This window comes from Phalaenopsis equestris, unplaced genomic scaffold (genome assembly GCF_001263595.1).
Source record: "Phalaenopsis equestris unplaced genomic scaffold, ASM126359v1 Scaffold000854, whole genome shotgun sequence".
Taxonomy (NCBI): Eukaryota; Viridiplantae; Streptophyta; class Magnoliopsida; order Asparagales; family Orchidaceae; genus Phalaenopsis; species Phalaenopsis equestris.
The window spans coordinates 172,282-189,820 of NW_018165294.1; the positions used below are offsets into that span (position 1 = coordinate 172,282).

General features: G+C 38.5%; 2 protein-coding genes across 2 annotated transcripts in view; one reads left to right on the plus strand and one right to left on the minus strand.

The window, feature by feature from the left end:
* Positions 1-3,808: 3,808 nt before the first annotated feature.
* LOC110031861 (LRR receptor-like serine/threonine-protein kinase ERL2) lies at positions 3,809-5,567 on the minus strand. The gene is made up of 2 exons (XM_020735286.1): positions 5,326-5,567; positions 3,809-5,226 (listed from the first exon to the last, which is right to left on the minus strand). Exon 2 carries the CDS (start codon positions 5,199-5,201, stop codon positions 3,996-3,998), a length of 1,206 nt encoding a protein of 401 aa, XP_020590945.1. The 5' UTR covers positions 5,202-5,226; positions 5,326-5,567; the 3' UTR covers positions 3,809-3,995.
* Positions 5,568-10,553: 4,986 nt separating this feature from the next.
* The window catches only part of LOC110031855 (SAC3 family protein B), a 57,470-nt gene continuing 50,484 nt past the window's right edge, over positions 10,554-17,539 (plus strand). Inside the window, exons 1-2 of the mRNA XM_020735276.1 lie at positions 10,554-11,224; positions 15,507-15,740. Of these exons, the coding sequence (XP_020590935.1) occupies positions 11,040-11,224; positions 15,507-15,740 (419 nt within the window). The 5' untranslated portion in view covers positions 10,554-11,039. The remainder of the gene's footprint in view (positions 11,225-15,506; positions 15,741-17,539) is intronic.

A 17,539-nucleotide genomic window follows, 5' to 3' on the forward strand; every position in this document is an offset into this window, starting at 1 on the left:
CTAAAAACAAAAAGGATAAAGTAAATTTGTGATGCCTGAAAAGCTCTCCAAAAGTTCCTCCACGAACTATTTCAAGAACTTCTCAGGACTCCCCCTTTTCAAGCACATAAAATCTCTAAGAGGTGCCTTGATAACTCTTCAAAATGTGTCCCAATTTGATGTATTCTCCAAAGGATGCCTCCTTTCACAAGTCCTTTAATCATAATTTTGTTTCTAGTGGTCATAACTACCCTCTTTAGCCAATAGGTGCCTCAAATGTCCCTTCAAAATTAGGCAAAATGAATTAAACCATCAAATAATTGTCCCCGTCAAATAATTGCCTCTGGTGCTTAAGCGTGGGGCCTCTGACGCTTAGACGCGACCTTCTCTATTTCACCGGTGCTTAAGCGCCAAAACTCTTTTACACCATTTTTTGTATTTTTTTTTCCAAATTTGATCATTTTTCACTCATTTTAGCATTTTTCACATTTTTACTTGTACCTGAAAGAAAAACACATAAATATCTTCCATTAAAGCGCAATATCTCAAAAATAGGTATAAAAATATGTCTAAAAATACTATATATTTTATGTATATCATTAAGCTCCTCAAGTAGGTTTAGATATAGGTTTTAAAGGTAAATTCTAGAATGATTTAGAAGACTTAATACAAATGATACCTCTTTAAGAAAGAATTTTTATTAGAGGAGATTTAAATAGACATGTCAGTAGAGTGGTCGTAGATTTTATAAATATTCATAATGGGAGGAGATTTAAATAGACATGTCAGTAGAGTGGTAGTAGATTTTATAAATATTCATAATGACTACGGTTTTGAAGTGATTGATGAAGAAAGTAGAAATATATTAAAAAAAATTTAGCATATGATTTTGTTATTAATAATACTTTGTTTAAGAAAAGACATCAGTATATTATTACTTATAAGAATATATTTAATAAAACACATTGATTATTTTCTTGTGAGAAGAAGAGGTCTTTGAGGATGCAATGATTGTAAGGTAATTTCATGTGAGGATTTAAGTACTCGGCATTGATTATTAGTTCTAGATTTTAACATAAAAAGTTGTAAAATAAAGAATATCAGGAATCATCATCATAGAATTAGATGGGGGTACCTAAAAGACACAAATAAAATTATTTTTATGAGTAAAATTCAAGATTTCAAAATTTGAGATATTCATAAATATGCAAATTCTACGTGGGATAAAGTAAAGAAAACTATTAAACAAATGACAGAAGTTGTACTTTGGAATCATTTTATTAATCCAAATTGAGGGATTACAGAGAAGAAACACAAAAAGAATCATCAAAAATAGAAAAGGGAAAGTCCATGATTTTGCATATCCTCCATACTAATAACCAATCTTGTCAGTAATCAAGAGATTATCAGGGCTACCCAACTCCACGCGTCGTCGAATGACCACCATCTCAGCCTTCAAATCCTTTATCTCTTCCCGTGCCAGCGATAGAGTTTAGATCCCTTATTTAGTGTATGGCATACTTCGGCCATCTCCCTCTCGAAAGAAGCCCATTGATGTTGGCTAAAATGGGCAATCTCCCTGTCAAAATCTGCTCTATGATATTGAAATTGTAGGGTAAAGTACAATTCCCTACTACTCATCGCAGTAACTTTGGCCACCAATTCAAAAATATACAATTTGACCTCAATGGAGCGCCCAGAGATGGGACGCGAACTTTCGAAGTCCCTCAATCCACAGGAAACATGGTTGAATTGACCACCTGAGCGAGGTCAGCTGAATCTTTTCGGAGAAGAGTCGCGGCTTCTCCCAAAGTAAAGTTGAGTTCACATTCTGTGTATATCAGTCGCTCTTCTTGCACCAAAAAATCTCCAACACCTATTCCATTAAAAAATATTCCTTCCATGTCTTGTCCCATTAATGTTCTTGGGTGTCATAAAAATGTAAAGAAAATAAGAAAAAGAGGAGTGACAATAAGTCTCGGCCAATCCCTTCACAACTTCACATACAGGGAGCACTTTTTCAGGGATGACATATTTAAGATTTTTTCTCTTATCAGTACTCTATTCCCCAAATCACTAAACCCAATTATTGCCTAGTTCGACAGCAACATGCGGTCGAAGCTCTACAGACGTGAGAGCATCCGTCGGACCGTTCAAATTTAGTGAAGACTTTTGCAGGAATGATTCCTCCTCCAACATATTCTTCCACTATTGAGACTCGTTTTTCATAGGCTTAGCTCTTTCCTCTCTTTTGCCAACCTCTCCTCTTCCCAAAGGTTAATAATTGTCGTGGCCGCATCCATTGAATATGGGATCATCATCTTGCAACAAAAATTATGGAGCACCTTTATTTCTACAAATCAAAGGTTTATCTAGAATGGATATACGTGATCGGGCCCCAATATAAACACAAAGGAAGTGCAATCATGATAATAACCTTTGAGTAAATACCTTAATAAATACCTTTTGAAAACCCCTAAATTAACTTTTGTATTTGATGTATGGTTAGCATGGAACAAGGGCAAAAAAGAAAGTGGACCTATTGTAAAAACTAGGAGTGTGAACCAAAAAAGCATATAAAAAAACCCTCACCAGACCTTAACAGATGGAATGAATGGGTCAAGGTGAACTTCCTTTATGCACCCATGCTTAAGCACTTGAGAAAAGAGCAGGTTCACGAGTCATTAAACTACTACTCTGTGACTACTCCCTGTCGGAATAGCATAACAATTGCTCCCAAGAGAAGGGCGGTCCCAGAGGTGTTAACAATGCAGCTAGTAAAGGAAAAAATAACCTAATTCCTAGCAAGACAAGTAAAAGAGTTTATGGCGCATATAGAAATGTCAATTCCTGGAGCTCATTTCACCTTCATCTCAAAGGGCTTTCAGCAAGCTATCAATTTTTAATCCCTCAATTTTCTCGCGGAAAACTACGAGCATCCAATCAAAGAAATAAAGAAACCCGTGAACTAAATTTATACACAAATATCAAATTGCGGAACTGAACCCATTTCCCAAAATATTCAAATTGTCAATCACCAAACAAGTCGAACCGAGCCCCACATTCACCACATATTTTCCAATATACCTGCTTATCGAAGTGAACATCAATAAATATATTTAACAATTTTCAATGTTAGATCTGTGCCTGAGAGAAAGGATGCTCATCATATCGCCGACATTGGTGTGTGCACCAAGAAGAGGTCATGTCCTCATTAAACATTCCATTTAAAAGAACGGGAGAGGCTAGATCGGGATGAGAGAGAATAGGTTTCAGGTGTTCGGTTCGTTTACACCCCTACCTGTTGATGAGGACTCTAGCTCGTGGCCTTTTTGTCTCTCAATCTCTTTTATGTTCCAAGAGAACTTATGCATTCTTTTAAGAAAATGGGAGTGGGGAAATTCACGAGACTCCTCAATTTTTCTCATGTCTTCCTCCTGGTACGGGAGGCATTTAGAATCTTATACCAAATTGTGTGATAACACAAATAATACGAAATCTTACGTCCCAAAAAGATTCAACACTCCAAGAATCATAATTCATGTCAAAATATTATTCTAACTCATACATAAAACCGTTCTGCAATCCCCAAACTACTTCAAGCCAAGTAGCCCCCAAATGGTCCCTAAATGAAATAGCAGGGTAAGCCAACAATTAAAAGCATCATTTACATACACACCATCCAATTCCTATGTATTTATATACTAACACCCACATTTTAATTTTGACATTTATATCACTCAAAATGTTCATATCACATAAAAAATGAAACCATTTCAACTATCAAAAACAGAGATACACCTTTTTCTTGCATAGATAAAATGCCCTGTATATGAAAACTTGAAATTGTGTAGATATGTAAATACATAAGAATTCGGTGGTATGAATGAAAATCTTCCATAGCTAAAATGTGACAATAAATTGATATTAACACGTCAGACAATAAATAACAATAAAATAATCATCAAATCACCTGCTACAATTAATGAAAACATAAGCCTAAATTTCAGCCTAACTCAAACCCGCCACTCAGGACACTGGTTCACCGGCCGTGTCTTCTGCCTCCCGGCTTTCAGCGGACACGGCGCGTCTACCGGCGGCACCATACAGTTATATTGAAGACAGAGAGAGGTCGTCATCGGTATCTCCGTCGCCGGCGACATCTGCATCCCGTTGAGAAAATTATGCTGCAAATACAGAACCTCCATTCCCGCCGCCTCCAATCTCTCCGCAAACTTCGCCGGCAGCTCCCCTGTGAACCGATTGTTGTTCAAATACAATCTCCCCACCGCTGCTAGAAATGGAGACACAGCCCCCGAGAGCCGGTTGTAACTTAAATCCACCTCCGGTATCCTCACATCAGCCGGCGGCGCCACCTGGCCGGCGAGCTTGTTGCGCTGTAACTGGAGGGATGAAAGTGGGAGGTTGAAGATGGTCGCAGGGATGGGACCGGTGAGAATGTTCGTACTGAGGTCGAGGTAAGTTAGGGCGGTGAGCTGCGGGATGACGCCATCGATTTGACCGGAAAGTGTGTTGCGAGACGCAGCGAGGTAGCGGAGTGATAAGGGAAGAGAGGGGAGTTCGCCGGAAAGATTGTTGTTCTTGATGTCAAGGCGGAGGAGAGAAGAGAATGAGGGGAAGGGAGGGATCTTTCCAGTGAAGCGGTTGTGGGAGAGTACGAGGTTGGAAAGCGATGGGAGGGAAGTGATTGAGAGAGGGATCTCGCCGGAGAGGATATTGAAGCTGAGATCAAGGGTTCGCAGCTGGCGAAGGGAGGCGAGAGAAGGAGGGATGGGGCCTGAGAGGAAATTGCCGCTTAGTGCGAGAAAGCGGAGGGAAGAACAGAGGGCGATGGAGTCTGGTATTCGACCAATAACGCGGCCGGGAAGAAGAGATAGTTCTGACAGGGAGGAGAGGCGGCTAATGGCGGGATCGAGGTGTCCGGTGAGGCCTGGGGTGCCGGCGCGGGGGGGGTCGCCGAGGGAGAGTGCGACGACGTGCTCTCCAGAGCAGAAAATGCCGGGGAAGCTGCAGGGGTCGCTGGTGAAGTCCCACTGTGAGAAGAAATCGGAGCCCGGTAAGTCTGATAGTGATTTTCGAATGGATTGGAGAGCAAGGAAATCGACTGGATCAAGGACGGCGGATGCTGGCGATCGAAGCATAAAGAACAGAACTAATAAAAGAAGAACAGTCGCCATTGATTTTCCTCTGGTTCTTCTCATTGGTGATGATCCGGAGAAACCGAACCTCGTTAAGAAAATTAATGCGCAAAAAAGAGAGTGAGAGACAGCCATAGCAAGCGAGCGAGCGGCCGAGACAAAGAGAAAGAAGCGGGAAAGAAGATACCGGAGAGACGCAAACAGAGAGCTCGCCTTTTAGCTTTCTAGGGGTAAAGTCGTGAAAGCTTTAATGGCTGGTTGTGTACCGAGAGACGTAGAGACAGTGGTGGAGGAGAAGCTACTTCACAGTTCGTCTTCTTGGCTGCAGACTGATATTGATTTCTGCTTATTGAAGAAGGTGGCATAAGTACTCTGCCTTCATTTTGGACAATTATCTTCATTTTCTACTGCTTTTCCTGTTTTTATTTCTATTGATTTTGCTCTGTTTTTGTCTGACTGCATTGGGGTTTCTGTGAAGCAAACGGCAGTCCGAGCCTGAGCTTTGGATGCGGGATCGAATCCGAAGCGACGTGGCAAACCTGAAGGATTAGACAGGCCTTATTAATGACACGTGTAGGTTAACTGGTCTCCTGTGTTGCTCTTTGTTTGTCCCTCTCTGGATGGCTGATTTTAATGACCGGTTCATTTTATCTGAATTTAAATGCTGAATAATAAAAATAAAACTGCACTAGGGATGGTGGATTGGCACAGCAACGCCGCAACGGTCATTTTTAAAACCAAGCGGAAAATGGAGGTGCAGAGGAGGAAAAAAGCCGGACTGACATCTAAAAATAATAATAATAATAAACTATAATATAGGATTAGAAAAACGGGCATTTACATACATGTCAGCCTAATTTCTATATATTGACATGCTTTTAGCATCGGAACTTTATTTTTTTCTAATTATAAAACTAAAAAATTCCTATCACAAAAAATATTACTATATTAAGTGAAATATATATTATAATACAAGTGGGATTGAGTGTGTGGGTGGACACTCAAAATGCTACCCAAGCAAACAATGATGACCATGCAAAATATCATGCAACACATATGACAATAAAGGTGTTGTGCTCGGTCGCCTATGATATAGGACACTACTATGGACAATTACACAATACCCCAATAATGACTAGACACACATGCAAAATGGCAAGCACATTCTAAACACAGCAACACATATGACAATAAAGGTGTTGTGCTCGGTCAAAGCATGCAAAATGCAAACTAACACAGTGCACCATGCAAACAGACAAAGCATACTCATGAACTCACACAAAAGTATTATTCAAATGATCAGTCGACCGGATCAGGGCGGCCAGTCCGATCGAAGTGGTCGGTATACTGAGCCAGAGTGGGCGGTTGAACCTAAGTGGTCTATCAACTGGGCAAGGGCAACCTGTCGAACCAAAGTGATCGGTCCACTGAGTCAGGACGGTTGGTTGAACCAAAGTGGTAGGCCAACCAAGTCATGGCGGCCAGTCAAACCAAAGTGTTATGCCTACCAGGCCAAGGCAGCCCATCGTGACACAAGTAGTGTAGATCAAATCAGGATGTCTGATTGAGACACAAGTGGTGTTGACCGGGCCAATGCGACTGGTCATGAAACAAGTGGTGCAACCAGGCTGGGGCAGTCGGTCATGACACAAGTAGTGCAGATCGAGTAAGAGCGACCGGTTGTGGTAAAAGCGGTGCCGACCGAGTTGGGGCAGCCGACCAAGGCACAAGTGATGCCAATCGGACCAAGTTGTCTGATCGAGGCACAAGCTGTGCCGAGAGGGTTGGGGCGGCTTGCTGTGCATAAGTGGTGCCAATCAGGCTGACACTAATGGTGTCGACAGGATCAGGAGGCCAATCGTAGCAAAAGTGGTGATGACCGGGGCCGAGACGACGGGTCGCGACACAAGTGCTGCCGACCGAGCCGGGGCAATCAGGGGCCGAGACGACGGGTCGCGACACAAGTGCTGCCTACCGAGCCGGGGCAATCGAATCAATTGTGGCACAAATGATGGTGTGGTATGTTTCATGCAAGGCAAACACACGCAAATAATGTAAAGGAAATGACCACACACAATAGTGAACTGCACTCGAACTAATGTCCTCACCTGGGAAACCTAGGGTTTGGCATTTGGATGTGCGACATAGCCGCCTCTTGCTTTTGCTAGGCGTGCGGGGTGTTGCTCCCCCTGGTTTCAACAGGGGAAACTCTCTGCAATGTCGCGAAATGGGCTAGCTACAAAGCTTTACCCATTTCGCGAACTCCTTAAGGTTTTTGCAAAGTGAACCAGCAACAAAGTTTTTCTTACTTTGCAAAGACCCAAACATCACAGCTTCTTTAAGGAAAGTTGGGGAAGTCAAAACAAGGGGATGTAAGGATTCCAACCCACTAGAACTTTGTGTTAGGGTTTGCAACAAAAAGGAATTCACTTGGCTCTTTGAAGGATTTGAAAACGTACGAATTTCTATCCTAGGGTCTCCTCTAGGAAATCAACGATCCATCAAAAAGGCATGTCGCTGAGCCGACTAATGTTGGCTGACTCAGTCGCCCCATGCGGGCAACCGAACCCACATGCTTACTAATACTAAATCATAGGGCTAGCTAAAAATTAAAAGACGAAGAATCCGAGGAGGTTATATCGACGCGTTGGTTGCTCGTTATTCGATGAAGTTCGAGAAAAAGCTCTCCTCAAAGAGGGGGAGGATGTCACTCTTTCATGCTATGTGCCTTCACTGTCTGTCAAATGGTAAGGCATTCTGACGAGGTCTACAATTTCCAGGGAACGAAGGCCGATGAAATGCTTCGGTGGAGTAGATCATCAGTGACAAAAAAAATGCAAGGAAGGACTAAGGGCTCTGCCTAATTCTGTGTGCGAAAGAGATGACGACCGTGAGACGCTGGCGGGAGGCTCGCACGTCTGAGGGGTTCACCGGTGGGAAGGGATGCTGATGGGCGAGGGTCTCGGTCACGAACAGCTGAAGGCGATGGGAGGGATCCTATATCCCACGAAGGCCTCATGTGAGAGAAAGCTAAGGCCAACGAAGGCTGGACGCAGGTGGGCGAGGGTCTCGGTCACGAACAGCTGAAGGCGACGGGAGGGATCCTATATCCCACGAAGGCCTCACATGAGAGAAAGCTAAGGCCAACGAAGGCTGGACGCATACATCGATGAAGGTCGGCGGGACTTCGCCAACAAGGACTGGGGAAGCGTGCATGTAAGAGGTTGGGGCAAGGAAGAGGCCAAAGCCTCCATGTGAGAGCCCTCATGTATGAGCTCTGGTAGCGGGGGAGAGCGTCGACGGTCAAGCGTTCAACAGCGAGTAGCATCGACCAGCGAGGAGCGCAGGGCGACGAGAGGGAGCTAGGGCCAGTGGAGTTTTTCACAAGAGGAGGCTAGGGCACGTGCGAATCTGTTCAGGTTGAGGAAAAAATATTACATCTGACTTTGCATGTAGAGCTACTTGCGGAGTCCAATCTTACGCTGACACGTGGAAGGCCGGCCTACCTACATAAAAAATAAAAAAAATAATGAAAACGTGTGAACCGACTCGACAGATGCATTATAAAAATATTCTATCGCATAAAAATATTCTCACCGCATTATTCTGAATATCTTCCACATTTTTCACATGTTATTGATGTGTTATTGAGGGTATAGAAATATTCCCATACCAATAACACATAATAACACACATAATAACACAATTATACACTCCATAGCCTGTGGTATAATACATGGAGAATATTACATCCGTGTTATACCGCGGGCTAGGGGAGTATTATAGGGCGGCTGTATAACACGTGGGGCGCGTTATAACCCGCGATATAACACACACATAATATTCCCCACGTGTTATACCGCGGGCTATGTAGTGTACAATTGTGTTATTATGTGTGTTATATTACGTGTTATTAGTTTGTTATTAGTGTGTTATAGAACAAAAATAATTTATTTAAATGTCATAATTTATATTTATTAATAACTTATAGTTATTTAATGTGTTATTGAGGGCTCAGGAATATTCTCCTGCTAATAACTTATAGTTATTTAATGTGTTATTGAGGGCTTAGGAATATTCTCCTGCTTTATTCTGAATATTTTTTTGTGTTATTCATGTGTTATTTAATGTGTTATTCATGTGTTATTGATGTGTTAATTAGAATAACATGAGAGAATATTCCTATAACACGACGACAAGGATAAATAACGCAAAAAATATTTGCTTAGGCTCTATAACGCATCGGTCCGGCCGGGTCGCGTGTTTTCATTATTTTTTTCATTTTTTATGTAGGTGAGTCGGTCTTCTACGTGTCAACACAAGATTGGACTCCTCAAGTAGCTTTGCATGCAGAGCCTGATGTAATAATTTTCCCGGGTTGAGGGGGAGAAGTCGCATGCGACGAGTTTTAAAGCCTATTTATTTATTTTTTTAATATTGTTATTATTATTTTTTTACTTTAAATGCATCGATTCAAGCATTATCGGCTCGTATGCGAAACCATAACAAAATGAATGTCCTTCATAAATAAATTCAGCGTTCTGGACACGCTCAAGTAGTCTATTTTTTGTCAGCCGGGATAATCTGGACAAATTCACCAATGAACGTGCCAATTTTAACCAGTTTTGTGTGTGGTGCTACGAATAATATATGTTGGCCCGATTGAAGCTATCCGACAGACAAAAATGCCGACCGACCTTCACCCTAATGAGGACTGACGTCCAATAGAACGGTCCCGGCAGTGTGCCCCTTAACACTCGTCAAAAGTTCTCAAATGGATTTCTTGCGGTGTAGGAATCAACACATCATCAAGCAAGATTTCATAGCGCTCGAACGGACATTATATACTTACAACATTAAAAATTGATATCAACATGTAGTTAATGCGCTAAATTAATACAAGATTCGTCTTGCTATTTAAGTGTAATGCACCTGTCATTAGCCGATCGATGCATTTTAGTTCAGTTGACCAGGACGACTAGTTGTGTGGTGATCACTTCTGCCGAAAGTTGTCGATTGACTAGTTGTGATCGAACACTCTTAAAAGAGGTTTGGGTAGCTGGGACCATAAACCCGATCCGTCGATTGACTCCCTTAATAGCATGGGTCTACCGGCCCAATAGAACGGTTGATTGCCGAATGGCTGGTTCAGATCATTTTTGTTCAACTTGTCACTTTGATTGCCCGGCCGTCGCCCTTGGGCGTTCGATTGTCTTGAGATTCTTACTAGTCTTTTTGTCATGATACAAAATTGATTGACTTAATAAATTTAAATTAATTAAATAATTACGTATAAATTTTTTAATCATAATTAATTTGATAAGACATTAATTAAAAATTATTATTAATCAATAATATCAATAAAATTAAGTTAAATAAAACTCCATTAAAACAACAATCCCATGCCCCCGTCCCCTTTCTGCCCTCTGCCGGAAGAAACCCTCGCCGCGCCCGCCACATCGCACCCCTTTTCCCTTCTCCTGACCGAAACGCTTGCTCCGTCCCTGTGCCCAAAACCATCGCCTAAGTTACCAAAACCTCGCGATACAGTCGCAAATAGAGCTACCCGGGAAGGCAACGGAGAGATCGCGGCGTACAGAGACCGAAATTGCCATCTTTCTTCTCCTTCCGTGCAGCTCCTACCCGAAACTATGGAGGCAGATGGAGTTATCTTACTTTTTGCTCGAATTGCCCGTCCAGGATTTACTAAATCCGCCAGATTCACATGATTTAGTAAATACGGGATTGGCGGCCGAAATCAGTAAAATCCGGATGTACTAAATCCGCGGCTTTATTTTGTCCAAACCGACTGTCTGGCAGTATTTAGAGCTCGCACAGCTACTCCGCAGTGAGAATAAATTTCTTTCCCAGGAGCTGCGGAAGGGTCCTTTTTTTTCTGCCATGTCGTTTTCTGGCTTCGGCAAAAGTTCTGGTCCCTCCATACCACCGGCGATCCAGCCGGCGTTCGGAAGTGTACCTGCGTTTCCATGGAGATCTCCGAGTTCCAGCCCGACCAGCTCGACCAACGTTGCGGCCATCCAACATGCGCAGCCGCAGCATCAAGGGGTTTTGTATCAGACAGAGAGGTACGGCTGTTAGGTTTTTTGTTTTGGAAACGTTGTTTTTGCTAAACATTCATATCTCGAAATTGGCTGCAGTCCGGGGAGAGTGTTTTGTGAAGAAGCTCTCTTGGAATAGGATATTTCTCACTGGATGACGTGTTTCTTGATGGAGAGAGCTATGAGAAGGGTTGTAGAGTTGGTAATAAATATTAATGTCCAATTACATTCAATCAAATGATGGATTTAACAAAATTTATTGTTTTTCAATGCATAATTCCTAAATGCAAGAAATCAAATGATCCCTAACATTTTTCTTCTATTTTACTTGGCATAGGATGAGAATTAGCGCATATACTCGTGGATTTTATATTTTACCTGAATTACTTCTAGGTTTTTATATGAGTAGGCGACTTTTGAATAGTATGTGTATGTCTAATAAAAACCTCGTTCAGTAGAATATAGTTTTCACATGAAAATTTTTATTGCAACTGAATTTATGATAGTAATTCTATTGGCTAGGATAGTCCAGATGTCGACAATGGACCGCGGTCAACATTTTCTTAATTTTGTGAGCTTAAATCAACTTTAATATTTGATCAGTTTTTCAAGTGTTCTTCTAAAGCATGATGGCCTTTAAAGTGACCTAGATTTATGACATAATTTTTTTCCTCTTGGAGGATATGATTTAGTTAATATTTTTTTCCAATACTCTCTCTTTATTAGGATCTATTTACATTTTCTCGATTTTTATTGTTGATAATATACTAAAAGTGAAAGTTACTTTTGGAATAATTTATAGATTTATTGTGAATATGCCTTGCATATCACTCCTAGATCAATTTATCCTCAAATTGAGCTTTTGTCAAATTTCATGGCAACATTTAATAAATCAGTAATTGTGCGGTCTATTTAGGCCTAGAGCTCATGAGCACCTAGTATCATGATCATGATTACTATTATGCTAGATTAAATTGCTTTAAAGTCATGAGTTATCTGCAGTGTAATATTCAAAATTCAACTAGCAGCGAAAGATATTATGGATCAAATTTTAATTTTCTTCTTGCTAGTTATTTTGGGCGTTATGAGTCGTTCTTAAGATTGTTGATTTCTCAACTGTGATTGATTCATTTCATGCATTGTGTAGTTATTTACAGTGTTAAAGTGACTAGGTAGTCTCTGAAGTATACAACACAAAAACAGCAAAGCCTTAATCCCACTTTGTGGGGTTGGCTACATGAATCTTTTTTCTCCATTGTGTTCTTACACAATAATCAAAATGATTCATGTCATGATTTTTTCGACAAGTTTTACTCTGGCTGTCGACTACCTAACGCAACCCTTCACTTTTCACATCCGGGCTTGGGACTGACAATGACAGTGTTATGGTAGTCTTTGAAGTATATTATTCAAAATTCATTTTGATAAAAATCATTTTCTTTGTTTCTGTTGTTGTTGTTGTTACGAGTTGTGATTAACTACTTAGATTATTAAGTTTGAAATTGTGGCTTCATGCATTTTGTAGCTGTTTATTGCACTGAATAAAAAAATTATTTGAATTTTTATGCATGATGATTAAACTCAATGCTTCATATTGTACAGATGTCTTCTCTTTCTATTTTAAAAACTTTTCTCCTTTAAGGTTTGTAAATTCAGTTAATGCTTTAGCATGTTTCTTTATACAATTTTGGCTATGTTCTGCAGCTAGTATCATTACTGGTCTGCTTACCTATTATGGCATGTATCAAGAACATGGTGTGGTGCAAGTGATAGTATATTTAATTTAACATTGTTGTGTTCCTATAGCAACGTTTTGGAATTATGCCAGGTAGGTCTACTATGGAAGCTATACATTTATTGAGAGGTTTGATGGAGAAGTATAGAGGGAATAAGGAGGATCTACATATGATTTTTGTTGATTTAGAAAAAAATTATGATAAGGTTCCAAGAAAAGTCCTTCGGAGAGTTCTATGGAAGAAAAGTGTTGATATGACTTACCAAGTCATTAAAGATATGTATACTAGAGCTATTAGTTGTGTTCGAACAAAAGCAGGATTGATCAAGTATTTTCCTATTTCAGTTGGATTACATCAGGCATCAACATTAAGCCCATATCTTTTTGCTTTTGTTTTGAATGCTATTATTGGACATTTATAGGAGGATGTACCTTGGTGTATGCTTTCGCTGATGATATCTTTCTTGTGGATAAGACTAGAGAAAAAGTTGAAGAAAAACTTGAATTATGGACGTCCACATTAGAGTTTAAAGCTCTGTACAGATGTCTTCTCTTTCTATTTTAAAAAGTTTTCTCCTTTAAGGTTTGTAAATTCAGTTAATGCTTTAGCATGTTTCTTTATACAATTTTGGCTATGTTCTGCAGCTAGTATCATTATTGGTCTGCTTACCTATTATGGCATGTATCAAGAACATGGTGTGGTGCAAGTGATAGTATATTTAATTTAACATTGTTGTGTTCCTATAGCAACGTTTTGGAATTATGCCAGGTAGGTCTACTATGGAAGCTATACATTTATTGAGAGGTTTGATGGAGAAGTATAGAGGGAATAAGGAGGATCTACATATGATTTTTGTTGATTTAGAAAAAAATTATGATAAGGTTCCAAGAAAAGTCCTTCGGAGAGTTCTATGGAAGAAAAGTGTTGATATGACTTACCAAGTCATTAAAGATATGTATACTAGAGCTATTAGTTGTGTTCGAACAAAAGCAGGATTGATCAAGTATTTTCCTATTTCAGTTGGATTACATCAGGCATCAACTTTAAGCCCATATCTTTTTGCTTTTGTTTTGAATGCTATTATTGGACATTTATAGGAGGATGTACCTTGGTGTATGCTTTCGCTGATGATATCTTTATCTTTCTTGTGGATAAGACTATCTTTCTTGTGGATAAGACTAGAGAAAAAGTTGAAGAAAAACTTGAATTATGGACGTCCACATTAGAGTTTAAAGCTCTTTCGTTTGAGTAGAACGAATGCTGAATACACAAAATGTTATTTCAGTAGCAGTAGCTTAGTGGCTGAGTTATAACTATGGGTGATCAAATCATTAAAAGGTGTGAACTCTTTAGATATCTCGGGTCTATTGTTCAAAGTGATGTTGATATAGATGGGGATGTTTTTAGCAGAAGTCAAGTTGGTTGATTGAAGTGGAGGAATGCATCAGGCTTATTGTGTGATAGAAAAACACCACTTAGATTGAAAGAAAAAAATTATAAGATGGTGGCGAGACCTGCAATGCTCTATGACATAGAATGTTAGCCTTTAAAAGAGAAGCATAAAACAAAGTTGTGTTGCTGAGGTGAGAATGCTTAGGTGGATGAGTGGCTTGACCCTTAGGGACAAAATGCGAAATGAATATATTCTTAATATGGTTGGTGTAGCTCCAGTTGCGAAAAAAGATTAGAGAGAGTCGTCTTAGATGGGTTGGTCACATTAAACATCGACCATCTGATGATTCAGTTAGGAGAGTAGATGTTTTAGATTCAACTTATGTAAGAAAGACAGAGGTAGACTTAATAAGACTTGGGCGAATTGTTTAAAAAATGATATTAATATATTAGAATTAAATGAAAATATGACACTCAATAGGACGCAATGGAGAAAAATGATTCATGTAGCCGCCCCCACTTAGTGGTATAAAGGTTTGTTGTTGTGTTCATATACTACTGCCATGTCTAGTTTGGGATGTGATGTTATTAAATGTCAACTGCTCGCATATAGATGGAGAGGCTGTTTTATAAGTGTTTTTAACCAATGGTTGTGAAGCTATGCAGGAGGTGCTATTATAATATAGCTTTGTTGGTTTCATGTTCACTGCTTTCTGGACAAATTGAAAATGTAACATGCCAATTTTTGAAAAGAAAAGCCGCTGAAAACAATCATCAAATTATGCTAGGATGAGAGGAACAAATGGATAAGTCGAACAACATAGCAAACCTAGATGAGTAACCCTTAGCAGGTTTCGTCAAATACTGCATCATGATGTAAATATTTCAGTACAAGTACTTGGGCCATTTTGTTGATCCATACTACTTAGGAAGGTGATTTAACCTGATCTGAGGAAAGGATGATGGTTTGGAAATTAGATGTATGAGTATTCTACTCCAAGATGCATATTTTTAATCTTTCCAAGCATGAGAGCTTAATCACTTAGGTGAATCTGTGAAAGATATGATGATTTTTGAATAATTTTTCATTTATTAAGTTAAACAGTACTTTCTCCATTCCGAGCCTGAAAATTAAAAGTTTAGTTACATTGTAGGAATTTTAATTTGCACTTATGTTGCAGGCCTGAAGAGTCTCCCTGCTATAGCGATCCTCCAAAACTGTCATCTGAAGTATCTTACCATTTAAACCATCAGAGGCTTTCTCCAATTGCATCAACTTCAAACGGGGTTGGGACTAGTTTTTTAACAAAGTCTGGCAGCCAGAGTCTTTCCAACCATATCAGATCACCACCTTGGTCAACTCAAAATAGTGGCTTTATTGAAAACTATAGATCTAATTATTTTTCAACAACAAGGTAAGTTTCTTTCTACTATATCTTGATTCAGCTTACTCTTATTCATTGTAAGGTACTTTGGTAGCATAAATATTGATAGTTTGTTAAATTGTTCATGTGAATTCGTACTAAATATTGAAAGCAAGCTTAATTTTTAATGATAAATCATGTTGTCTCTCTTCTTACTCACTATCTGACCATAGCCTCCCTCTCCCTCCCCACTTAATCTGGCAGCCATCATATTTTACCCTCTTCTTGTTTCGACTCCCAAGAGAGAAGGGATAGTGGGGAACAAGAAAGAGATATTTATTGGAATAAATGTGGCATACGATCTCTCTTCCTTTTTCTTTCTCATACTTGCTTGTGCGCTCGCTCATGCGGGATGTGCAAGAGAGCAAAAGATAAAAAGGAATGTATGAAGAGGAAGTTGTCACGACTCAGCCAACTTAGCCAGAGACCTTGGAATACCAAGGTGAAAACAAAAAATCAGATGGTAGATTCATTCTTTTTTTATTAACAATTAAAGCAATTAAATGTATCTTCCAAAATATATAAAGAGCCACCAAACAATAATATTTTTTTTCATGTGTAAGTCTTGTATAAATTATCTCTAATACAAATAATTCGATAAAGAAATTAAAATAATATATATATATATAGATGTTCCTTGATGCTTATTTATAATTGCTTCTCTTCTTCTATAAATGAATTCTCTTTTGTCAGCCATTTAGCTTAAAATGTCTTTTCTGAAAGTGAATATTAAATAATGGGTTGAGTCATACGATAATTTAGTGGCTAGTTATAGTTCTATTTTATAACAATTTCAAGAATATAAATAATATGTATGTAGATGCTCATAAAGAAACATTAACGTATCATCTTTAACATAATTTGAGATTTGAAAAAGTATACACTTTTCGAAAAAGAAAAAGAGAATTTGTTATTAAGTATTTGAACAGCTACACTAGAAAGTATAAGTTTTTGCCACAGGAGTACTATCTAATATTTGTAGCACTTAAGATACGTCAATTTTAACTTTTTTTTTTCAAACTTCTTTTCATTTTAAGTGTGGGTATCTTAACGCCCTCAACTGTTCTCATAGAAGAGTCATCCTTCATTCAACATGCATATTTATTTCATTATTTCCTTTATTCATGTTATCTTTATATAGATGATCAGAGTTGTGCTACTACATATTAAAAAATGACGACTTTCATTCAAGAAAAATTAATATTTTTTTAATTGTACATAATAATAGAATATGTCACTTATTTTATCAAACTTGAAGTAAGAATTATAGATTTTTCTGTAATATACAAATATAATTACCCATCTTGACCATAAATATTTACTTCGCTTCGTTAATTTCTAAGATTTACTTCCTTTAGTTTAAGACCTATAATCATAATTATTTTAGCTTAAATAATTTTATTTTTCTTTTCTAAAATTTAATCCCATTATTTAATAATGTTTTTATTGTCATTTATTTCTTTTTTTCCTTTATTTAAATATACAACTCTTCTCAAAGTTTGCTATTCATTACTTTAATGTTTAATATATCCAGACCATTAGACTATATAACTTGTTAATTTCACCTATCATAAAGTTTACAGTATTATTTCTATATAAATACATATATATTTTATCCAATTTTTAGTATTTTAAATTTAATAAATTATTTAGATTTTATTAATTTAATTTCATTTATAATTCTTCTAATTTATTACATACCTCAAGATTCCTTCCAAAATTAGCGAGCACATTAAGTTCTCGATTTGTTGGAGCACATTAAGTCTAAAGATAAATTTTGGAATGACTTA